Source organism: Gopherus flavomarginatus, chromosome 5 (assembly GCF_025201925.1).
Source record: "Gopherus flavomarginatus isolate rGopFla2 chromosome 5, rGopFla2.mat.asm, whole genome shotgun sequence".
Taxonomy (NCBI): domain Eukaryota; kingdom Metazoa; phylum Chordata; order Testudines; family Testudinidae; genus Gopherus; species Gopherus flavomarginatus.
The window spans coordinates 47,427,265-47,452,806 of NC_066621.1; the positions used below are offsets into that span (position 1 = coordinate 47,427,265).

General features: G+C 44.5%; 1 protein-coding gene across 5 annotated transcripts in view; it reads left to right on the plus strand.

The window, feature by feature from the left end:
* Window positions 1-25,542, plus strand: part of TSPAN4 (tetraspanin 4) — a 689,771-nt gene that overhangs the window by 44,980 nt on the left and 619,249 nt on the right. The window contains exon 2 of one of the 5 annotated variants that reach the window (XM_050952934.1): window positions 5,704-5,764. The exons of 3 other annotated variants lie outside the window; for them this stretch is intronic. In XM_050952934.1, the coding sequence (XP_050808891.1) occupies window positions 5,724-5,764 (41 nt within the window). In that variant the 5' untranslated portion in view covers window positions 5,704-5,723. Of the gene's footprint in view, window positions 1-5,703; window positions 5,765-8,576; window positions 8,660-25,542 lie in introns of those variants that run through there. One more of the 5 variants, XM_050952937.1, reaches the window with a different exon arrangement.

Sequence of the window (25,542 nt, forward strand, 5' to 3'; positions counted from 1 at the left end):
TGCTTCACCCCTGACACAGGGGGCCCCCTCTAGGTGTTAGGTGTACATGCTTTTCTGCTCAGAGTTTCCACAGAGGATGCCTCCTCCTCTCCCCAGTTTTAATGTGGACACATGGTTAGTAGGAATAGAACTGAGACTAGAGCTGGTCCCAATATCAATTTTTTGACAATTTTTTTGTCACATCTTTGACTTTTAATGGGGAGAACCCCAAGTTTTTTTAAAATTATGTGTGTGTGTATGGGGTGGGGATTCGACCTGCTATTGGACTGTTGGAATTTTTAGATTTGGTTTTTAAATTTGAATTTTATAAAACCAGTTCAAACAGCAATTTGCACAGTTTATCTCCCGCCCTTCTCTCTCTCTCTCCCCCCCCCCCACCTCCCTGGGCTGTAATGGAGATCACCAAACATGTTTCATGTTGGCCGCTGAACAATAGTGACTTTTTGTTATTGTTCTGAACTAGTCATACTGTACACTGTCCCATTATCAGTCCTCTGAGCTGTCCAGTTGGAGCTAGAGGGAAGCGTTAGCTCAATGACAAAACTGTTTAGTTTAAATGTGTGTAGTGTTTGCCATTGTAAAGATGAGTGCAGTGTTGTTGTAGCCATGTTAGTCCCAGGATATTAGAGAGACAAGGTGGGTGAGGTAGTATCTTTTATTGGGCCAACTTCTGTTGGTAAAGATGAGTAATTCTAGACAATACTAGTGTAGCACCGTAGGCATTTCAGTAAGTGGCAATAACTTGTGTGGTTAGCTTCGGTAAATGGACATATGCTCCTTGTGCTTCCTGATATGAGACTTTCTCTGCATGGAGTGAAGGAGGGAATTCCTTTTTCCCAGGGGTTCTCTAAGCTGCATGGATTTCAGCCTTGGGAAAAAAATGTAGGAACTGAAGTCCCCTCTGGCCCCATCCAGCACTTAGTCAACCAAGGAGTTGATGGTGGGGTATATGATGCAGCACACTTGTGGGTGCCAAATCACACCACATCTTGGATGGTGAGACTGTTTCTATGGCCAATAGGACTTGCTCTATCACAAGCTCTGTAAGACACAGAGGTGGAGGGAATCTCTAAGTTTGCTTTTTTTCTTGTTATTCCTGGCATCAACTTCCAGTTCAGTCTTTGGTGGATTTTCTGCAAAAGATCCCTCTGAGCCCAGGACATGTTACTATAGGACCAGGATTCTGTCACCTCTGAAACTGAAGGGTGACTTGTTTTGGTCCTCTTTTCTTTTTCACTTCATCTGCTGTTGCTCTTTCTGTTCCTGAATGGGCATTCGCCCAGTAGAGGTAAGAAGGCATGGCTAGATTTTCACAATCAAGAAAAGAAAGGAGTTTTAAAATAAGTTTCTTTCCTCTAGAGCTATTGGCATATATTCAGTTTCCCACAAACAATATGGATCTCGTGAGACACAGAAATTAGTTCCTTTTAGGCTATATTTCCTTCCCCCCCCACCCCACTAGCTGCATAATTGAATCTTGTTTTGCCTTTGTGCTCTGTAGAAAGTCTGGACTGCTATTTTTTCTGCATCTGATGTAAAACAGTTCTTCTACTGGACAGTTTACTATTATTATTACTTCATGCAGGCTTGAAAAATTTGTGTAGTTCCTACTTGCCTAAAGACTAAATCTACAAAATCCTGGATGAAAAATACCTGCATCACCACATCCTCCCCAAACAACACGGATGTTATTTATGTTGCCATATCTTCACTCCCCCACCAATAAATCAATTCTAGATGCCCCCCCACCCCCCAAAAATCTGCTGAAGCCCCTTCTCCTAGGTAATAATTTCTGGGCTCCACCTCTTAAATATGGCCTCCCTGCTATTAAATTGTAGGCTCTTCCCTACTCCATATCATGTAGTGAACTTTTGACTCTGCCCGCTGATGTGTTCTGGGCACTCCCAATCTCTACTGAATTCTGAACTCTTCCATGGCCTCCGAGAGAATATAGTGAAGGCCCTTCTCTGCTATTAACGAATGCTAGGTTTCCATCCCTCTTTGCAGGCCACTTCTGGGGTTGCTCTCTCCTGAGCACACAGGAGGCTGTCTGCCTATTAGCTCTTCCACACAGACCTCTTTTCTCCTTGTTCCCATCTCCTCCAGGAAAAGCAGTGGTAGCTCCTGTTCCCTCCTTTCTGCTCCATTTCCTTGCTGCCCCCCTCCCTTCATGAAAAGGAGCATGTATCTCTTTGCACTGCTTCCTAGTGGGGAAAACGGAGGGGACCTTTGGAAAAAAAAAAGAAAACCGGTCTCTTGAGGCTGGAGTGTCTGGTGGAGTCACTTTGCTGTGGTGCAGGAATTCTGTTCTGCGGGGCTGGTCTATAGCAGAGTGACCCCACTGGTCAGACATCCAGATGTTCAAGAGACTGACTTGCTTACTTTGTCCAAGTTTCCTTTGTTCTCTTTGACTTTCACCTTCCTCTAGAGCAGATCCACCACGGCACCTGTAACAGGAAGGGATGCAGGGAGCAGAGCAGGCCCTGAGCTGCTCTTTCAGAAGCTAATGTATCGGAGACGTCATTTTTCCTGTGAGAGAAGTGGAGGAAGGAGCAGAGCTATCCGACATGCAGGCAATGCTGTGGAGGTGCTGCAGTATGGCTTTGGGAATGGATAGATGGGTGCCTGCTAGAGGATCATGTCTTTCCAGCTTATTGTCAGGAAACTGCTTCAGAGGAAATTGCTTTCCTGACTTGCCCCCCAGATAAGTGTTGGGCCTTCAGGAACAGGATGGAGAAGGTTATCAGGAGCTGTTGCTGGCATGAGGCAAACTGAGAAATAAGTCTCCTGGATCATCATTTCTTTCTCTTCAGTCTGTATTACTAGCAGCACTCAAGAGTTTGTCAGCTCTTGCTCTTCATCTGACATCTGCACACCTCTTCCTCTATATGTAACATTGCTACCTACACCCGTGTTCACTTTCACCAGTGGCACTGTGCAGCTTGTCTGTATGCTGGCTGATCTATGTTCCCCTCCAAAGGCCCATGAGTGTGGGTAGACTTATGCCGTCTGAATGCCAACATAACATTTTTAATTTCCTTGGGGCAATATTTATTATACTTATTGGCTGGTTCTTTATAAAATCTTTTATGAACACATTCTCAGATCTCTCTGGCTAGCTGTCCCAGGTTTGTTAGTGGTTCTGTTAGGTCAAACACTGATCTTGGTTACACCAGAGAAAACTCCACTCATGTCGGTGGGATTGAATCAGTGTAATCGAGAGCAGAATTTGGCCCATTGTGTATAATACCGTGTCTGCTGTGTGGGATTATGGTTCTGCTGAGAGCGGAGGGTAACTACAGATTGGCCGTTCTAGGTAGAAATATTACATTGCTTGTTTCACGGTTATTCCCCAAGGCAAACAAGCTGTTGCATGCCATCTGACCGCCATCTGACCACCAGGGGAAACTGTTGATGACAAATGTTGATAGCTGTGTTATTACAAAGTTGGGAGAAGAACTTCCCCATGCCTTTAAAAAATGTTGCCCCCGGAAGCTAAAAGTACTATATCATGATGGCATATATGGGGTAATACTTGGCTACCACCACCAATGTAATAGAGATAGTAAATGACACCACAGAAGTATGGCTGTTGAGGGGATGGCATATGAAGCAGGACCTGATGAACTCCTACGAAATGAAGATCCTAGGCCCGGATCCAGCAAAGTACTTGAGTACAAAGTACAGAAGACTGGAAGGGGGCAAATATAGTGCCCATCTATAAAAAGGGAAATAAAAACAACCCAGGAAACTACAGACCAGTTAGTTTAACTTCTGTACCAGGGAAGATAATGGAGCAGGTAATTAAAGAAATCATCTGCAAACACTTGGAAAGTGGTAAGGTGATAGGGAATAGCCAGCATGGATTTGTAAAGAACAAATCGTGTCAAACTAATCTGATAACATTCTTTGATAGGATAACGAGCCTTGTGGATAAGGGAGAAGCGGTGGATGTGATATACCTAGACTTTAGTAAGGCGTTTGATACGGTCTCGCATGATATTCTTATAGATAAACTAGGAAAGTACAATTTAGATGGGGCTACTATAAGGTGGGTACATAACTGGCTGGATAACCGTACTCAGAGAGTAATTATTAATGGCTCCCAATCCTGCTGGAAAGGTATAACAAGTGGGTTTCCGCAGGCGTCTGTTTTGGGACCGGCTCTGTTCAATATCTTCATCAACGATTTAGATGTTGGCATAGAAAGTACGCTTATTAAGTTTGCGGACGATACCAAACTGTGAGGGATTGCAACTGCTTTGGAGGACAGGGTCAAAATTCAAAATGTTCTGGACAAATTGGAGAAATGGTCTGAGGTAAACAGGATGAAGTTCAATAAAGATAAATGCAAAGTGCTCCACTTAGGAAGGAACAATCAGTTTCACACATACAGAATGGGAAGAGACTGTCTAGGAAGGAGTATGGCAGAAAGAGATCTAGCGGTCATAGTAGACCACAAGCTTAATATGAGTCAACAGTGTGATACTGTTGCAAAAAAAGCAAACGTGATTCTGGGATGCATTAACAGGTGTATTGTAAACAAGACACGAGAAGTCATTCTTCCGCTTTACTCTGCGCTGGTTAGGCCTCAGCTGGAGTATTGTGTCCAGTTCTGGGCACCGCATTTCAAGAAAGATGTGGAGAAATTGGAGAGGGTCCAGAGAAGAGCAACAAGAATGATTAAAGGTCTTGAGAACATGACCTATGAAGGAAGGCTGAAGGAATTGGGTTGTTTAGTTTGGAAAAGAGAAGACTGAGAGGGGACATGACAGCAGTTTTCAGGTATCTAAGAGGGTGTCATCAGGAGGAGGGAGAAAACTTGTTCACCTTAGCCTCCAATGATAGAACAAGAAGCAATGGGCTTAAACTGCAGCAAGGGAGATTTAGGTTGGACATTAGGAAAAAGTTCCTAAATGTCAGGGTAGTTAAACACTGGAATAGATTGCCTAGGGAAGTTGTGGAATCTCCATCTCTGGAGATATTTAAGAGTAGGTTAGATAAATGTCTATTAGGGATGGTCTAGACAGTATTTGTTCCTGCCATGAGGGCAGGGGACTGGACTCGATGACCTCTCGAGGTCCCTTCCAGTCCTAGAGTCTATGAGTCTATGTGGCTTCAGTGGGATTATTAATTTACTTTGCTGGATCAGGGGCTATATCCTGCGAATCTCCTTAGTGCAAAAAACAAAGGAAGAAAACTCCGGAAAAATGAGCTATCAGCAGAAATCACAATATTTGTTTTAGTTTTCAGCCTTTCAGATGAGATTAAAATAATACAGGATGCAGGAATAACATAGTCAAGATATTCATTCAGGCCCTTCTCTATTTTCTATCATATATAGATGTGACTAGAGCTCCATATTCTGTCAGCTGGACAAGGTTTGAAGAGCTTCTCATATGCAGAAATCTGAATATAAAAATACTTGCCACTCACATAAGTATCTTCTATCTAGGCCCCTCAAGGCAAAATCAAAAGTGGGTTGGCATTGGCAGTAAAGTTTGTAAGATATTAAGCAGTATTTCTGTCTGAGAGAAATATGTCATTAAACCTGAAGTAGAATTATGTCTTGTCATTTCTAAAGGACATAGGGAGAAACTAGCTGCAGTACAGACCTGAGATAAAATAGTTTTATAACTCTGAGGCTGCTGTCGTATTTATGATACTGTAATTTACCTCTTTTGTCCTCTGCTTCCTTTCTAGAGGGTTGTTGATCTACAGGAATGTATTTGTCTGGAAGAGGAAAAGGGTTTGATTTACTGAGGTACCTTCTGTCTTGGAGCAAGGAGCAGTTCTCCATTTTCTTGCCTTACACCTGAAAAGCATTTACTTCTCTTTTGTTATGGGTTTCTCTGTCTCAAGCTACCCTTCTGTTTTGGTACCTGTTTAGAAACAAGCATCCAAATTATGACCTCCAAGCAAGCTACATTGGGGAATCATAATCTAGTTTTTCCTTCAAATGGTCAGTCATGAAAATTACAATTCTAAGGCTGGTTACTTGAGACCTTAGGATGATCTGTTCTGATGGTCTACCCTGAAAAGGTGATGCAGAGAGAGAATATTGGGTTATCTAACAAACTGCTCTGGAGGGCTTAGAGAATTTGGCAGAGTGTAATTTCCCCATGATCCAGGGCTAATGTGAAAGTGGTATGGAATCTTTACTAACCAAATGGCAAGGACTTTGGTCTTATGTCTTCCTTAAAAAACCCCAACAACAAAACCTGCATGCCCCAGTAACACAGTTCTCTCAACACCAGCTTTGGATATTGGTTCAGCATTGGTGGTTGTTTTCTTAATAAACACCACTCCTTGAGGGTAGTGACTAAGTCCTGGCTAAGATGCAAGATGTGACTGTAGACAATGTGGGGATAGTAAGGACTGGCCTGATCCTGATGGTATAGTGATTAATGCTCTATATCATCAAGTTGGAGAGTCAGGTGAGATTATCTTTCAGACTCTTGTTCATGGGTTTGAGATTGCTGCAGCAGCATGGTGTTACCAGGATGGAATGTCCTATGTCAACCCACAGTGGTCTTCTCTGTCTGATTTGAGGAAATTCCTTAGCATTGGCCTTTCCTGGGAGTCCCCCTCAGAGTCATCAGCCAGAAGGATAATAGGCACAGATTGCAATACATGATCTTGGGGAAGGAGGCACTAAGGGGGTGTCAGTGAGCAAAAGAGCCCTTCTGGGTTCTGGCAGGAGTGTTGAAGGAACCCCTGAAGGGGTATGTGGATATGAGAATTGCACACTGGGCCAGGTACTCCTCTGGTGTAGCTTAATTGAAGTCACTGTTTTGTGTAGAATGGTATCCACCTTTCACTAGTTCTAGCTGACTGAAAAATATGCCGTCACGGACTAGTAGAACTTGGATGTGTCATTTCACCTTCTTGTACCTTTATTTAATCCAGCTAGATAGAGTAGAAAGGAGGGCCTTGATAAGGAACAGACACCTCCACTTTAAATATCCTGAGTACACATATTACAACTAGGCTGACTTTGATGTTATGGGGGTAGGGGAGAACAATGTTTACTCTCCACAGGAAAGCCCCTTGCTCAGATCTTGGGGGAGGAAGTGACTTGTGTTGGTGTGTGTTGACTTCTGAGGCCAAGCAAGGGAAATGCCGATCTACTCAACCCAGTTAGGCCAACAGAAGACACTGTGATGGCTAGGCTAGGCTTCATGCCTTGAGGGAACTTAGATGTCCTGTTTTATCTTTAACTTCCAGGCTAGAGACACACACTCACCCCAGTTGGGGGTGGGGGTGGGTGTGTGAGAGGGAGAGATATCTCGGGAGTTCTGATGTCATGGTTGCCATGACAGCCAAATCTTCAGTGGTTTGTCATATCCTAGGAATCCTGAAGAAGCGACCAGAATCAGTTGCAATATTTTTATATCGTTTGGGGTGACTGAAAATTTTACAAGGAAAACACTTGTATTATTTACATTATAATCATAAAATCGTAGGACTGGAAGGGACCTCGAAAGGTCATCTAGTCCAGTCCCCTGCACATTTCATACAAACAGCACATCTTATCCCAAAGCACCTCTTACATAAAGCACTACTGAAACCCAGCTGCCTCTGAGGTGGAAGGCAGCAACCAACCAACTGTAACACAACAGAGCAGTGGGCGAAGAAAGGGGAATTCTGACCAGGAACACCAGGGCACAATTTCCTATTCCTGTGGAAGTGTTATGGGATCTTTCCTGTCTGCTCCCTGCACAGGCAGTACTTTTTTGTTTTTGTTTAAAGGTAACTTGATTTCACTTATGTGCTACAGTCAGATCAAAATTCTAGATGAATTCTTCCCATATTTCTATCCCCGTCTCTCAATCTTCCTGAATGTGTTGCCTGACCCCATCATGTACTACAGTTTGTGTGTTCCTCCAGAACAAACTCAACCAAGACTTATCTTGGAGAGGGAGAGAAGTTGGGTGAGGTGGTATCTTTCATTGGAGAGGGATTCATTTAATGAATACTACAGAGGTAGGGGCAATGTAAAGTGTGGTACATTATGGACTTGTCATCTGTGCAGATAAGATGGTGATAGACACTGGACCCTGGTGGGTAGCAGATGTTTTAAACTGTAGAACTTCTTCAATGCCTTTTGTGCTTAATGGCTCGGGGCAGAGTTCTGGACCTCCCATGATCTCTCACTTCCTGCACTGACAATGCCAGTGCTGTTCATAGGATCTCTGCTTTCTGGCTCAACAGAGACAGTAGATGTGCTTCTGTGTATGTCTTTTCTGTGAAGTTAAGTCAGGTCCTTAGTTTTCATTGTTACTGTGTTTTAAAAAAATAATTATCTCTGACCTCCCTATGGAGCTTAATTGTAACTAAAAAAAAATCTTATTGTTTAATGTTAAATCTGGAGACAGCATTAAAACTGCTGGAGCCCCAAGGTCTTTTCTGGCTACTACTTTCCATCAGTAGGATGGGTTGTCATAAACAGATTGCTAAGGGTTAATGTCTCTTTCACCTGGAAAGGAGTAACCTGAAACACCTGACCAGAGGACCAATCAGGAAACAAGACTTTTTCAAATCTGGGTGGAGGGAAGTTTTGGGTGTGAGTTCTTTGTTCTTTGTCTTCTGCCTGTACTCTCTCGGCTATGAGAGGATTTTTCTGCCTCCTGCTTTTCTAATCTTCTGTTTCCCAGTTGTAAGTACAAAAGATAAGATAGTGATTTATATGGTTTTTATTTTGTATTTACATGTGTGTACTTGCTGGAGTGTTTTGAAGTGTGTTCTTTTTGAATAAGGCTGTTTATTCATATTTCTTTTAAGCAATTGACCCTGTATTTGTCACCTTAATACAGAGAGACCATTTTTATGTATTTTTTCTTTCTTTTTATATAAAGCTTTCTTTTTAAGACCTGTTGAAGTTTTTCTTTAGTGGGGACTCCAGGGAATTGAGTCTGTAGCTCACCAGGGAATTGGTGGGAGGAAGAAGTCAGGGGGAAAAATCCCTTTGTGTTAGATTTACTAAGCCTGACTTTGCATACCCTCTGGGTGAAGAGGGAAGTACTTGTGTTTCCAGGACTGGAAATAGGGAGGGGGGAGTCCCTCTGTTTAGATTCACGGAGCTTGCTTCTGTGAATCTCTCCAGGAACCGAGGGAGGGAACACTTGGAAGGGAGAAGTGGGGGAAAGGGTTTATTCCCCTTTGTTGTAAGACTCAAGGAATTTGGGTCTTGGGGTCCCCAGAGAAGGTTTTTGGGGGGACCAGAGTGCCCCAAAACACTCTAATTTTTTGGGTGGTGGCAGCTTTACCAGGTCCAAGCTGGTAACTAAGCTTGGAGTTTTCATGCTAACACCCATATTTTGGACGCTAAGGTCCAAATCTGGGAATATGTTATGACATGGGTCAATATCTTCCATATAGTAACTCCATCAACTGGCAGATGTATTCTACAGTCACTTATGCATACTATTTCTCAGGCTATCAGTTGCAGGCCTGGGGTTCTAAAGAAGCAGTATGTTCAATAGAGCTGGTTGTATTTTTCACCTCTGTGGAGAATTTCAACTTTTCAATGAAAAACTGAAAATTTCTGGCCAAACACTGAACATTTTTGCGGTTTGGTCAAAAAAACCGAAAGTTTTTGGTGTTCAAGTTATTGGTTTTTTGATGAAAATTCAAATTTTTCTGCAGAGGACAGATTTTCTTTCCACAAAACATTTTGGTTAGTTGAAAATCTGTCCATCGCCAGATGGTTACAATGGAAAATTTTTGACCAGCCCTTGTGTTCTGTTCTTGGAAAGAAGTGCATTGTGTCCATCAACAGTGCTAGATATTGGGACATCATTTGCTATTGACTCTTTGTAGGGCAGGAAATATTCTTATAGAAGCTCTTTAGAATTGACTGGCCTGTTTATGCTGCAAAAATTGATTTATATTTTTTACATTTCATACAAGCATCCTTATATTGTTTCATTTCCCATTTTTAGAACTTAATTCTTTATTTTACAGTCTAGATTGAGGATTTTCAATTTAAAGACCTATTGAAAATCCTGGCTTACATGCACAATCTAATATTACACTAAGATACAATCAAACATTTCATCTAACTTTTAAGAAGTATTATATGCTTGTCTGCCTTAGGCATGAGTGTGGGGATAAGGATGTGAGCAGATGGAGAGCTGAGGCAAAGATGGATAAAGACAACATTATGGAGGTGGAGAAGGCATAGTTCTAGGTCAAGGAGAACTTCAGAGTTTGGTACGTGTGGCAAGAAAATCTAAGAGATGGGGGGAAGAAGTTAAGTGGAGGGAAATATTGATGTTAAATTAATAGTCTTCCTATATAATATTCCTGTAGCCTGTCCAAAGATCCCCAAGCATTTTGCAAACATTAATTATTGCATTGTTTGTATTACAGTAGTGCCTAGAGGCCTTAAAAACTAAAAGAAACAGACTTGACAAAAGCTCTGGGGTGAGGACCATGGTCAACAGCTCTGCTCCTCTGGCCCATTGGAACTTCGTGCCACCAGGGAGGGTAGAGCTTATCTGTGCATGTCCCACAGGAACTAAGAATCATCACAGTAGTAGTAATAATACCACCTAGCTCTTACATAGGGCCTTTCATCAGCATGTCTCAAAACACTTTACAAAGGAAGTACCAGTATCACCCCCACTTTACACATGGGAAAACAGGCACGGAAAGGGGGAGTGATTTGCCCAAGGTAACCCTGCAGGTCAGTGGCAGAGCTGGGAATAGAATCCAGATCTTCTGAGTCCTGCAAATCTCACCACCCTCACAGCAAGTGCCAAATGAGGTTCTTTGGTCTGCCTTCTCCTATAGAGAAACAGAGCAGAATTACATTTAAAAACCAAAACTAAACCCCAAAACCATACCAAAATAAAATGCTCCACTGCACATACAATTCTTCCCCTGGGGAGAGGAATAAAATGAATCACACATGTCAGATGTTAGTCATGGCACTTAATGCATTACGAGAGATCCTTGGATTCTACAGTGATGTGATCACAGTGTAAGAACCTGTATGGAATAGAACAGAGGGGATTGATGTGCCAGCAGATTACACGTTTGATATTCAGTGCAGGATGTTTCAAAAGCATAGAAATGTATAATCCCTGGACCAGAGGGATCAGTGTGTACCAGCCTGCACCATCTCTCTATATACACAGAGCATCTTCCAGCTCTGTACAACACAGCTCCTAGGGATGCTGCTGCAGGGAGGCAGCTCCCTTTTGGATTGCCTGACATAAGTGGCCTGTCATACAGCCCACTGCAGAAAGGATAAGCAGTTGGTACACATCTCTCCCAGCCTGATTCACTGAGCCTCGTTTTTCTTCTTCTGTGAATAAAACTTGTTTTAATATAGAATAGGATTTTCAGAGGCCTATGGGGTTTAGGCACCACATTCTGTTGACTTTTCTTGGGATTTGGGTACCTAACCTTCAGGCTCCTTTGAAAATCCCAGCCATAACATTTTGTTCTTCTCTAGCACCTTTCATCTCAGGAGCACAGAATGCTATATGAGCAATTTCTGATGCCCCGCAGGTGAGGGAGATGCATGGCTCCTTTCATCTATTGCTGAAGAGTTGCTGTTGGCTGTTGCAGCTGTTCAACAGCAACAGAGAAATACTGTGTAACAATGTAGGACAGGAAGTGAAGAATACTGTATCTAAACTGAGGCGGAGGAAGCTGGGTATGTAGAATGTAATTACTAGGGTTGGAATTTTCCCAGGACCGTAAGGTTAACATCTTTTGCAAAAAGTGCCATGGGATCCTTAATAACCATGGGTGGCCAGGATCTGTGTTTCACAGATCATTCACTAGAAAGCTATTTCATATGCTGTTTGCATGTTTAAATTGAAATAAATGTTAATTATTCATGTGCTGAGGGCTTCAGTGCCAGTTAGGTCAAGTTTGGTCTAGTCCAGAAAAAGGTTTTCTCTCCCAGTTTTCCCTAACTAGGGCAACCATGTTTAACTTGTGGTTGTGTGTTTAAAAAATGGTTTCCAGATGTATGGTAGAAGTGAATAGACCCAGTATAGAAGTTTTATATTGAAATATTTAATGGCTTGATATTGGGAAAACACAGAGCCACCACAGTTCTCATTTAAGTTAATGGACTTGGGTTAGAGAAAGGTGAACACATGCCATTTATGCCTGCAAGTGGCACTCTCAGCATACCTGCACCAGTGGTCAGAATGTGCTGTTTCATATCCGTTCACCACACCTGTTCCATCTAAGTTTATTATGAAGTGTAAAGGCCCACACTTGGTGTGGCAGATCATGTCCTATATATATAGAGGAGAATCCTACATTACTCTTTCTGCAGAGATATTTCATCTGTCATGCCTCTCCTAATATTCACCAGCAGTTCAGTTCTTTTCCTGCGGTGCTCCGAAGAGCACACATATATGCAGTGTGATCTTGTGGCGAGGGCATGGGATAGGCAGGGACTTGGAAGACATCCATTCTAATCCTGCGTCCACCCAGGAGCAGCGCCACAGTTTTTGCTGCCCTAGGCGGCAGCGCTGCTCCTCTGAGCATTCAGCGGTGGGGGTCCTTCTGCTCTGTGTCTTTGGGGCACTTTGGCGACGGGTCCCAGAGCAAGTGAAAGACCCACTGCCAAATTTCCGCTGAAGACCCTGAGCGGAAGGACTCCCTGCCACCGAATTTCTGCCAAGGGCAGCAAAATGCCACCCCCCCCCCAAATCCTGCCACTCTGGGCAACCGCCTAGGGTCGCCTAGTGGAAGCGCCGGCCCTGCTTCCACCACAGATCTGCTGTGTGAATTTTGGGTAAGTCACTTCACCTCCCTGTGTCTTTCCTTCCCCTCCTAGCTTTTGCCCGCCTTCTCTCTTTACACTGTAAGCTCTTCACGTCAAGGCCCGTCTCTTACTCTGTATATGTGCAGTGCCTAGCATGATGAGGCCTCAATCTCACTTGAGACCTCTAGTCATGGCTGTTATACATACATACATACATAATAATTATGTCTTAGCACATATAAATTCCTGGAGGCTCTTTGAAGAGAGCTAGCTGCTTGTTTTTTTTAATCTCCTGCACGTACGGAGAGAAGGCAGCAATATTGTACATAATGATATTGTGCTCTGCTTGATCACTATTTTATGGAAGTCCTCCTTTAAAGGTTGCTGTCACACATTAGGGCTTGGGCACATTGAGACCTGTTCTACTGAAGGTCAGTGAAAAGATGACAAAGGCAGGAAGATGAGACAGAAGAAATAACTGGTAAAGCTTTATTTAAAGCATCAAATAAAATGACAGAAGGTAGAGTCTTCTGTTTAAAAAATGAACAGAGAATTATGTAGGTAATTTTTATAACCTAGTAAAACATCACAATATGCTGAAATTGGAGTGTCAGACACAGCTTCCTACTCCTATCTAAACTGCCATCTAATCTTACTCACTAGGACAAACAACATTCAAGGAAGTTGTTTATAGTGATTGCTTTTTTATCATTCGAAAGCAAAGTGGTGTTCTGAAAACCTTTGTGATCTGTAATCAAACAAGATAATTCCAGTAGCAACCCACTTCTTCAAAGATCAAGGAAACTCTCCATACAATTATTTCTTTATTTGTTGAGCTAGGCCATAGAAATCAGCCACATCCTTCTAGAACATAAGTGACCTAAACAATCTATCTAATGCTTCTGATTCCAGAGTCTGGGAGTCAACTCTGGTTCTTCACAGCAAGAATCAAACCTTTTACCTTGTAAGAGCAGTTCTTCATGTATTATCCAATGGGCTCTCCGAAAGTCACAGGTTAGTTTTCTTCCACGAGAGAGACTCTGCAGTAGCTGGGATGATTCCTGTGGCAGTAGGGCAACACCTCAAAGCAAAATTCCCACGTCTTGTAGCTATGGAGGCATTTTTCCTGCACCATAATAGAGATTCTTCAGCTGTAATACAGATTGTGTCTGTGACTTAGACCTCTACATCAACTACCCTGCTCCTCATTACAGTGGTATAGAGGATGTCATATTAATTTGCTGCTAGGGACCCCTCTGAATGTTCCATTCAATCAGCCAAGATAACCTGGGGTACCTGTCCTAATACAGGTGTTCTCTGTAGGGGGCCTGTGACTCTGGCCTATTGGTCTGACTGAGCCAGTTTCTGAAGGCCTTATGGTGTGCTTGGAAGCTCAGGCTGTTGACCCAGACATTCCCTGAATAAACGGTATGAGTTGCTGTGGGTCAAGGAGGTCTTGTTGGCTTGAGTGTGTCATTTTTTTGAGCTTTTAAAAAAACTATTTAGGAACTATTAACAGGTTTGCAAATCCCTGCCATGTACATATCAGAAACAAAACTAAACAATAACCATAACAACAATGAGCTTTTGCTTATGGAGATTTGTACAGGAATATAGTAATCAGACCTATCTATTGACAGCGTATTATTGTATTACAGAGTGAGCATCATTACAATGCCTATGACATGTCTATACTAGTGATTTTATTAAATGAAGTGAAATCTCTGATTATACATATTTAACAGACCAGACAGGTCTATCACATGTTAATGTGCAAAATAATTGGACTGGTGTGTTGGTTATTTTGCAGGTGAATATACTTGGCCTGAATATTGAGTCTTCTTGAGGTTTCTATTGTATCATGTTTATAACATGTTAAACGTGGCCCAAGACTACAAACAGGAACATATCTTACAAATAAAACTGACTTCCAAACAGTAGGGACTTTACTCCATGGATCTTAGAGGTTGGGGGTTAAAACTGAATGCTTGTTTTTATTTTTGAAATGCCATTTCTTGTGTGCTCCAGTGTTTTCTAAAATTTATTGCCTTTAATGCTCTGACTGGCACTTTGACAAGATGCCTTATTGTTCAGTTGGAAGAGCGGTTCATATAGGAACTGATGATCACCTAGTTATCTTCCTGTATTTGCTCAGTGGAATCTGTCCCAACATTGATCCTGTCTAACTCAGCGAGTTGAAGAATAGGTGGGAGGCCATTCATCAGATATCTCTTGCAAATTCAAAAGCATTTTCTATCCTGTTTGTGTTTTGAAATAGCTCATTCATTTTCCAGTGTTTTTCCATAGAATTGTCTTCATAACTGGGATTTTTCAATTTTGAAATTGTGAAAATAGATGAGAAAAATCTCATCTTCAGTTCCCTGCTCTGCTGCAGACTTTGTGTGTGACCTTGAGCAAGTCACATAGTATCTCCGTGCCTCAGTTTCCCATTTGTAAAGTGGGGGTAAATAGCACGTCACTACCTCACAAGGGTGTTGTGAGGATAAATACATTAAAATTGTGATGTGTTCAGATATTGCAGTGATGGGAGCCATATAAGTACCTAACACAGAGGAAAGGTAGTGGAATATTTCTCTGTAGGTAAAATAACCACTCAAAAGTTATGTAGTAGTAGTATAGAAACTAAATAGACTGAGTGGAACAACCAGCCAGCTATATATTTTTTTAATTTAAAGTTTCAACTGGAAATTTTTGAAGACATTAAATATTTCAGTGGCGTTAAATAAAGGCCAGATTTTGACAAAAAAAAGAATTATTTAGAAAAACTTGGACCAGCGTCACAGCTACATAGGCTGCTAAATTGACAAAAGAAAGATCTGTGGGAGCAAGAGTTTCCCTAGGCAAGTTCGCAGTCTTCGTCTCGGGTCAGGAAAGGATTGTGGACTTTGTTTTTATTTTGACAGGAGCAGAATAGGAAAATTGAACTTTTGCTCAATTGTTCTCAGCAAATAGGTCCAGTGCTTGGCCTGGGATAATTTAGTGAGTCTTGCTTTCAAGTTGTATCAAATATATATGACAGGAAAGGGTTAAGTACTTCAAAGAGTCTCAGTCAAGTGCCTTAAAACTGAAGTTTAATACAGAAAAGGCCAAAACCATAATTTATATGCTGAGGGCCTGAGATAAAGCTCTCATCTCCCTTCATTTATTTTTTTGATGAGTGAATTCAATGTCCAAAGATCTTCTCAGCCTGGTATATCTATCTGTCTAGCCCTCCTCTGTCCCTCTGCTCATAGACTGCGCCTTTCAGTCATTGTAAAGCTAATTCTGCTTTTCTTGTGGATAACGAGTTGTGCTGAAGTTGTACTCAGTCATTGGCTCCATTTACCTCTGGGGAGATGGTATTAACGCGTTCCCATCTTAAAGCCTATTATAATTCCTTCTGTTTGATTAATTTCTTTGTGAAGCTCTTTACTCTGCTCCCTCCCTCCCTCTCGTCCTCTGAGGGGATGAGGTAAAGGGACTATCTATTTATATAAAAAAAAGAACGTACAAGGATTAAAGATAGGGCCTGCTCCAAAGCTCATTGAAGTCAATTATCAGAGGGGTAGCTGTGTTAGTCTGGATCTGTAAAAGCAGCAAAGAGTCCTGTGGCACCTTATAGACTAACAGACGTTTTGGAGCATGAGCTTTCGTGGGTGAATACGACGAAGTGGGTATTCACTAACGTCTGTTAGTCTATAAGGTGCCACAGGACTCCTCTTTGCTGCTTTTGAAGTCAATTGTAATTGGTCATTAGACTCCAAAAGGCTTCGAATCCATGGCACGTCAGGTATAGGGTGTGTATCCAGTAACTTGTTGCCTTCCTGCACAGCTGTCTATGTGGTAGTGGTGGTTTTTGTTTAGTTTTTTGTTTCCCCCATTTTTGAAAAACATCAGTTGCCATATGGAGACAGCAGCCTCCCAGATCTTACCGGGTTCTTGCCTCATGTGATCATTGCCCACCATAGCTCTGAGCCTGCTGAAACTCAAACGTATGATAAAGACTTATGGTGACCATATTTCTCAAAGTGAAAACGGGACACCGCGTGGAACTCGCCGGAGCGAGTGGGGTGGGCATCTCTGCTCGCCCAAGCCCCCTCCCCCTTGTATGGGTCTGGTGTTGCTGAGCTCCTCTTTGTCCCCCCTGCACAGGGATGGCCCGAGCTGCTCACCTGAGCCCCTCTATCCTGTGTGGGGCTGGCCTGAGCTGCCTGGTGTTGCCACTTGCCCGACCCAGGCCATGCAGGGCTGGCATCGCTGCTTTCCCCCTCGAACATTCCTCTGCACACTGTGGGGGAGGGCGTCCCACTTTTTTGGCAAAACTGGGCATTTATCCCGTTTGGTTTTGCCATCTGATTATAAGTTTAGAAGAGCAAACAGGACAAATGTCCAGTTTTGCCAAAAAAAGTCAAGATGGCCGAGACAGGGCTTAAAAAGGGGACTGTCCCAGCTAAAACGGGACATAGGATCACCCTATAGAGACTCTCATAATGAGAAACATAACCCTACGTAGCAGAGAGGACAGCACTAAAGAAATTATCACTGCAAGCTTTGTATAACCTCATTAATGAGTCAGCATTTCAGATAATAAAATATAGTAACACCTGATTACTGTGACAGGGAGACCCAGGTATCATATGGAGACACCAGAAACAGCTGGTGAATGGGGCATAGAGGTAAATTTTGCCTTTAAAATTAATGACCTAACTCACAGTAAGGAGATATGTCTCCCATAATTTTCTTCAAAGCCAGACCAGTTCAGTCCAATCTTGATTTTTTTCCCCTTTTTCCTTCCCATGAATTCTAATTAACCGGGACTCCAGGTCAACCAAGATTGGCTACATCTCTCCCCCTGCCCCACTGCATTGTTCAAACAGCACTTCAGATCTGTGGCACTCCTAAGCACTGCAAGGCCAAAGCGAAGCAGTACAGGAGCTGAGCTCCTCTACACACTTCTCCTGCAGAGCTTACCTTTTTTAGGCTGCTTCCCTGCAGAGCGTAGGACTCAGATGCTCAGCTACAGTAAATTGTCACGACTCCATTGAAGTTAGTGTAGCTAGGTCCATTTGCACCAGCTGAGGATCTTGCCCACAGAGTGCTACAAAAGTGGGGGAGCGGGGAGAGAGATGTTATGTAAACATTTGATTTTTTTTTCATGTTTTAATTAACATTCCAGTTGTCTGCAAGACATTTGTAAAGCCGGAGTTTATTTGTGCAGAGAGAATAAAGCAGATTTTCAGAATTAAGGATCTGGTGCTTTTTGGCAGGCCCTTTTGTTTGTCAGCAACACTGAACAAAATACAGAACGTGGATTCAGTTTTTAGAGAATGGGTATAAAGAACTATTCTGCTGTGTTTAGAAAATGGTACTGTATAAAGTAATGGAACAAATATCGCATCAGTGGTAAATGGGAATTGGATCTACCTAACTGCTGCTTGTGAAATTATTCATCCATTGCCTTTTGTTTAATATTCATTCTCTTCTTTTTGTGTATATGTGCTAGCTATCCCCACAAGTCTAGAAGCAGAATTGTATTCATCCAGATGCCCTTATTTTCTTCCAAGGGCAAACGAATGTAAACCTGCAGGCCAGGTGGACTCCCAGCACAGTGGCTGCTGAACCACCTCAAGAAGCAGCTGCTGTGTTGGGGAGGGGCTGAGGCACAAGCAGCAATGCTGAGCTCGGAGCAGGAGAGCACATCACAGTTCTATGTGATGGTACAATTCCCAGGTCTGCCTAGGGATTGCATTCACGTTCCCCCAAAGGGTGACCAGTATGAATAATGTGGGCCTCCAAGAAGATCTACTTAATCTTGAACGTGCTGGCAGTATTCAATGCTGGAACAGCCTTCATCGCTAGTAAAGCGTTGCAACTCCTTCATCCTGCAGCTCTCAGAACTACTGAGGATCTGAGACTGAGTGTGCTCCAAGCAGACCTACTGCTGCGAAGGTACTTTATGCTTAAACACACATGGATTTATAAAATGGCCCTGTCACTTACTGAGGCAAACAGAGGCTGGTCCCTGTTCCCCTGGCTCATAATTACTGTAGCCCAAATCCCGCCCACCTAAAAAATAGAATGTAAAGTTTATGGACTACCAGATCACTCGGGACATTTGGACATTCAGAGTTGTATAGCCCAGATAAGATATTCTAGGCAGTGCCAATGTATGATCCTCTTATGCTACTGCAGCCAGTCTGTCTTGATTTGTAATATTTGTGTGGTCAGGCCAGTATGCATACATTAATGAATCATTATGTAAGAGGGGGAATGGTCCCACTATTGTGGGGAACTTTCCTGGCTTCTGCACTACCCCAGTGAAGTGGGCTAGCGAAAGGATCTGAGTCCTCGCTTCCACTTCCTTTACCCAGAGGCCTCCCTGCCCTTGAGGACTCCCTTTCCACTCTCCTGTCTCGCAGAGTCCTCGTAACCCCAACAAGGCTGGGCCCAGGATTCCTGGGGGGCTCAACCCCCAACCCTGCTGTGGTCACCCAGGACAGGGGCTAGGGTGTCCCCACTCCGGGGTACTCTCTTTGCACTGCGCACCTCCCTGACCCACTGATCACATCATACAATTTAAAGCAAATACAAGTTATTTAATTAACAATTAATTTTAAAAAAGAATAAGGAAAAATGGGAAAGGTTAAAGGAAAACACATCACCCTGCTCTGTGGCAGGGACCATCACAAACAGTGTCTCTGGACATCAGGGAGTCTGTTCCTTGTAGGTCCCAGACCTCCTTCTCAGGCCCTGGCTGTGCTGCAGGGACGCTGCGGGTCAGACAGTTGCTCTGGTGGTGGCCACACACTCTCAGGCTCTGGGTGGCAGGACCCTTCTCCCCAGTGTCGCCCCTGCTCTGTCAGGGTTACGATCCCCCTCTGAGTCTGGCCTGCAGAGCCTCTTGGCTGAGGCATCTCTCTGTGCTGGGCCCACTGCCCAGGGTCCCCCTCGCTTTCCCCAGCTGCTCACCGCACCCAGCTCCGGACTGCTCCAGCCCCAGCTCCACACTGCCTCAGCATGGCGGCTGCTGCTGCTCTGCCTTCAGCTCCCTGGGCTGCTTCTCTGGCCTCCCTGGCTCCAGTTGCTACAGCTCTGCTCCCAGGGCAGGTCTGCTCTGCAGGCTGTTTCTGTGTCTCTCTCTCAGCTCTCACCTGCTTCCTGGGCTGCTTGTCTGGCCCCTCTGGCTCTGGTTGCTGCAGCTCTCCTCCCAGGGCAGGTCTGCTCTCTCTGGGCTGTGCTCTGGCTTTTTGTGTTGCAGCTCTGCTCCCAGCAGCTTAGCTTGGACCCCTACTCTCGCCTTAGCTCGGTCCTACTCTGACCCAGACAATTCCAGCTCACTGGGAGGATGGGACCCAGCCTGGCCTTCTGTCTCCTTGATTATAATATGTAAATATGACAAAGCAGGGATGTGGTCGAAGTCCTATCTCAATGTTTGAAAGCTTGTTTGTAAAGAGACTGCACTCTTGGGTGCTCTCTCTTGAGTGGCACCTGTGCTCTTCAGGACCCATACATGACAAACAGAGCCTGCAATCAAAGTGAGGGTTGCCAGGCATCTGGTTTTTGACCAGAACACCTGGTTGAAAAGGGACCCTGGTGGCTATGGTCAGCACAGCTAACCGGGCCACTAAAAGTCCAATTGGCTGCAGCAGGGCAGGCAGGCTCCATGCCCGGCTCTGTGTGCTGTCTCCGTCTGCATGCGCCACCCCAAGTGCCAGCTCTGCAGCTCCCATTGGCCAGGAACTGCAGCCAATGGGAACTGCGGGAGTGGTGCCTGTGGGCAGGGGCAGCGTGGGGAGCTGCCCCTCCGCCTAGAAGCCGGAGGGACATGTCGCTGCTTCCTGGGAGCTGCCTGAGGTCAGCACTGCCTGGAGCCCGTGCCCCAACCCTCTGCACCAGCTCGGAACTCCCTCCCACACTCTGAACCCCTCAGACCTAGCATGGAGCCCCCTCCTGCACCCCAAACCGCTCATCCCTGGCCCAACCCCACCCCACCCCAGAGCTCATTCCCCTGCCCCAGCCTGGAGCCCCCTCCTGCACCCAAAACCCCTCATCCCAGCCCCACTCCAGAGCCTGCACCCCCAGCCGGAGCCCTCACCCACACCCCAACCTTCTTTCCCAGCACAATGAAAATGAGCAAGTAAGTGAGGGTGGGGGTGAGTGAGCAATGGAGGGGGGGAATGGAGTGAGCGGGAGCAGGGCCTCAGAGAAGGGGCAGGGCAGGGGCGAGGCCTTAGAAAGGGTGAGGCAAAGGTGTTTGGCTTTCTGCAATTAGAAAGTTGGTAACCCTAGGCCAGCTATGTTTACCCGAACTGTACCCATAAGTGGTAAAACCATCTGGTTTGTCAGTAGATACGAAGTGTCTGCTTTAAAGTAGCATGTTGCAGTTCTAAGGAACCTCATAGCAGCCAGGTCCTGCTCTCTCCCAAGAGGCTAGAGAGAGAGAGAGCATCTCCTTCTCCTTCTGGCCCCCTGCCCCTCTTATAAGGGCCATCTGAGCCCTGATTGCACTGGCTGCAGCTGTGGCTGCTTTCCCAATCACCCCAGCCTTTCCTCTGCCACAGCCCTCTCCCAGGCAGGAGTGTTTTAAGTGCTTCAGGGCAGGAGCGGAGTAACCGCCCTGCTACAAGGAGGTATGGTTATCAAACATGGTGCAGACCTGTGCACTGCAGCAGTGAGGAGTCTGGCCTGTTTAACTTGTGGGTCATACTGTGGGGCTGACTGGTTCAAGTCAGGAGTCCACTCCGCTGCCATGTCTGTGGAGCTGAGGAAAGGAGAACCCCCTGGGCAGGGATGAGCCTGCTCTGCCCTATTCTTATTGGGGCTGTGGCAGAATGGTGCTTATATACAGGGAACAACATTGGTGTTGGAGGCAGAGGGTGGAAACCTTAAAATAAGAGACTGAAACAGCATCTAGGCCTCCAAAAAAGCCAAAGCAATTTATTGCCTAACCATTGTGCTTCTTGTTTCTTGCTCCTGGAGGGAACCAACTGGTTGCTGTGGCAACAGGAGTCAGAGAGGGAGAGAGCATCTTGCACATATAGGAATTACTTTGGATTTTGCTCCAATCTGATATTGTCAAGACAGCGAAGTACTGTCTAATCCAGTCCTGCAGTGTAGCCCATGAGGTTCCTAGACATCCTGACCTTGCCACAGCAACCACTGTAGTGCTTTCAAATGCTCCACAGCTCATGGCTGTCAGTAGGTAGCATCCATTTGAAATGGTCCAGGGCAAATGGACCTGTCTGTGGATTTGGGCTGAGGACAGCATAATTCAACAGACTGGTATCTGGCAGTTTGATCCTCTCCAGGATATTTTCACATGTCTGTATGAGGGATCATTTGACCTCCATTTCTAGCCACACCAAACCCTATCTAAAAGCTTATCCCTCCTGCCCCCAGACTCCCTGCATCTGGTGAACATTCTGAGCACCTTCTCCTGAGGTGCTGTGTGGTTAGTGTGAAGTTCAGAAGTGCCTCTTCCATGGGAAGCAGATAGCTTTTGAGGTGTAAGTATAAGTACATTGTAACAATATCAGCATATCCATTCTGGCTGTCTCCTCTGTGTTCCAGGACTTGCAACTTTCAGCCAGCGTGGGCTTAAGACTGTCCTTCATAGTCATCTGTTTTTCATCCACTTGTGCCCAGTGGTGAGGTGCTTCTTCAGACATGTCCTTTTCTGTGTAGATGTGAAAAGGGTGATATGACACGTGGAGGTGCGGGCGAAGAGGGGTGTGCAGTATAGCTGACAGTTATGCACAAACTCCTGTTGGGTGTGCAGCCAAAACGTGTGTGAACGACCATGCTGTTACTATTTTGGCCTAATTTTCCAGGTGTCTAGGTGCATACACAGCTTTTTGAAAATGGATCCCATTGTAGCCCCCTGGAAAGCTCCACTGTGAGCCATGGCAAGGGTCTTTGATAACTATGCCCCAGTTGACTTGCCCAGTGTCAAAGTGAATCAGTGGCAGAGCCAGGAATAGAATCCAGAATGTCTGTCTGATTCTTAGTCCCCTCTTTCCACTGGGTCATAGATTTACGAAGGCTTCTTTGCTAATCTGGTTCTGGACTATAAAGTTGCTAGATATTTGGATACATCTAAAAATCATTCACTTGTAACTTGCAGTACTCATATGCACACTTTTTAATACCTGAAGGAAACAGGCAGGGAAGTGCTTATAAATGTGGGGTTTATTTCCCCCCACACACTTAATAGGTATCAACTAAACAACACATCTTCTTAAAAACAGTATCATTCTTTTGAGTATTTACAGGTCAGAAATGAATTAAATTATGTAGGAACCAGAGAGCGCTTCACTTCTTTGCTCTCCTACAGCTCATAATGTACATCTATTTCCTTGCCATCAAAGTCTCTGCATTAAGAACTGTGTTGCAAATCAGAATTTATGGTAATGATTTGCTTGTTTAAAATGACAAAGATGGAGAGAATGAACCAACAAAATCCTGTTTTTTCACTCTGTGGTTTTTCCGTAATTTGTTGGATAAATTTAAATGTTTGACACAGTTCTTTCATTTTGATGTTTCAGCATTAATCTGATAAATGTTAATGAAATGGTTCTTGGAATTATGATTTAAAAATCATTTCACAGGTAACAGTTGCTGAATATTAAATGTAATTGTATAGCTATTTTTGAAGTGTAAGTGTAAGAAACTTTAAAATATTCTAGAGTACCAGTGTTGGGACATAACCTTGGAAAGGACGCTATCAAAATTAAAATCTTTAACCCTGTCTTGTAATAACGCCCATTGAACTAAATAAAAAAATTGAACTGGGCCCTAAAACAGGAAATTTGTATATCACTCACTTTGGACAGTTAAACCAATCTGGGCCATTTAACTTTATAAAAATAATATGCTTCACTTTGTGTTTTTGACACTTTCATTACATTGTTTGCATTTCCAGCACTACAGGTGTGTCTGTGCTGGGTAATCCTTTAATAAACCTCTTTTCATTGTTTTTAGTTCATTTTGTAAGCCGGTGACATTTCTTTATTATAACAGGATTTACAAACAGGATTTGCAGTTGATGTTTTGGGTATAAACCAGGGGTCGGCAACCTCTAGCACGCGGCTCGCCAGGGTAAGCACCCTGGCGGGTTGGGCCAGCTTATTTATCTGCCGCATCGGTAGGTTTGGCGGATCGCAGCTCCCACTGGCCACGGTTCGCCATCCCAGGCCAATGGGGGTGGTGGGAAGTGCCGCGGGATGTGCTGGCCGCAGTTTCTCACCTCCCACCTTGGCCTGGGACGGCGAACTGCGGCCAGTGGGAGCCGCGATCCACCAAACCTGCCGACGCGACAGATAATCAAACTGGCCCGGCCCGCCAGGGTGCTTACCCTGGCGAGCTGCGTGTCAGAGGTTACTGACCCCTGGTATAAACAATTGGAATGTCCCTTTTAAAATTAACAGTACATGCTGCAAACACAAAATGTTCCATAGTGTGCTCAAATATGAGGGCAGGCATGGCCAACTCTTATGTTGGTTGGGATGGCTTGGAGGGTGCAGATAGAGAAGGTTAGGTTGGCTTCCCTTGTGACTCATGTCAGGCTTGACTATGCAAGGTGCTAAGCGCCCTCAACTTCATTGAACTCACTGGCAGTTCAAGATTCTGTACAGCTCCAGAGAGGATCCAGCACAATGTAAGATGAAGTCTTCAGTCACCCAGTATTTCAGATGCCTCAGTGAGCTTTATCACAGCAAGGATGGTCTTGTAGCTAAGGGTTTGGCTGTAGGGTGATTCAGTGAATGGCAGCTGAGATGAAAATCTACAGCGCACCAGCCTGCTGTGCAGTTTGCGACCACATGGATCCTGATGCTGCTCACAAAGTGTTCCCTGTTGCACTTTGATCTCTTGCTGTTTCAAACTGTATACAGTAATTCCTCACTTAAAGTCGTCCCATTAACGTCATTTTGTTGCTGATCAATTAGAAAATATGCTCATTTAAAGTTGTGCAATGCTCCCTTATAACATTGTTTGGCAGCTGCCTGCTTTGTCCACTGCTTGCAGAAAGAGCAGCCCATTGCAGCTAACTTGTGAGGGCTTAGAACCAGGGTGGACCGGCAGCTCCCCTATCAGCTCCCCACTCCCCTAAGTTCCCTGCCAGCAGTTCAGCTGTCCCTCCCCAACTGCCGTGTGCTGCTCCTGCCGTCTGCTACTCCTGCCATCTGCCCTGGAGCTGCTCCTGGGAGCCTCCTGCTTGCTGGGTGGGGGAGTGAAGAGGAGGGCTAATGTCAAGGTGTCCCCCTCCCCTCTGCTCCTGCCTCCGTTTACCCCATCTCCATGGTGCAGGGGGAGGAGGCTCAGCTGTCTCAACTTGCTGATCTACTTAAAAAAGCAATGTACTTAGAGTGGTGTCAGTGTACTTAAAGGGGCAATGCGCATCTCTCTCTCACACACGCACACAGGATGTGTGTCTCTGTCTGCCATGCTGTCTCTCCTCCCTCCATTCATGCTGTTTTGTAGAGTGTGAGGCTACATTAACAACGTGTTAACCCTTGAGGGCTCAGCTGAGTACTAGTTCATCATTTAGCAATAAAGCCTTCCCTGGGAAATATCCCACCCTTTGACTTCAACACCTCAACCAAGCTGCACAATTATCATTGCTGTATACAGTATTATATTGTTTGTTTAAAACTTATACTCTGTGTGTGTGTGTGTGTATTGTGACAAAGTTCCTCCTATACCTTGATGGGTCCTGTGCTTATTGGCGGATTTGCTCACCTCAGTGATCTTCCCCTCTAGTGGAACCCACAGTCTGGGTCAACTCCTTCTGTGTCTGATCAGGA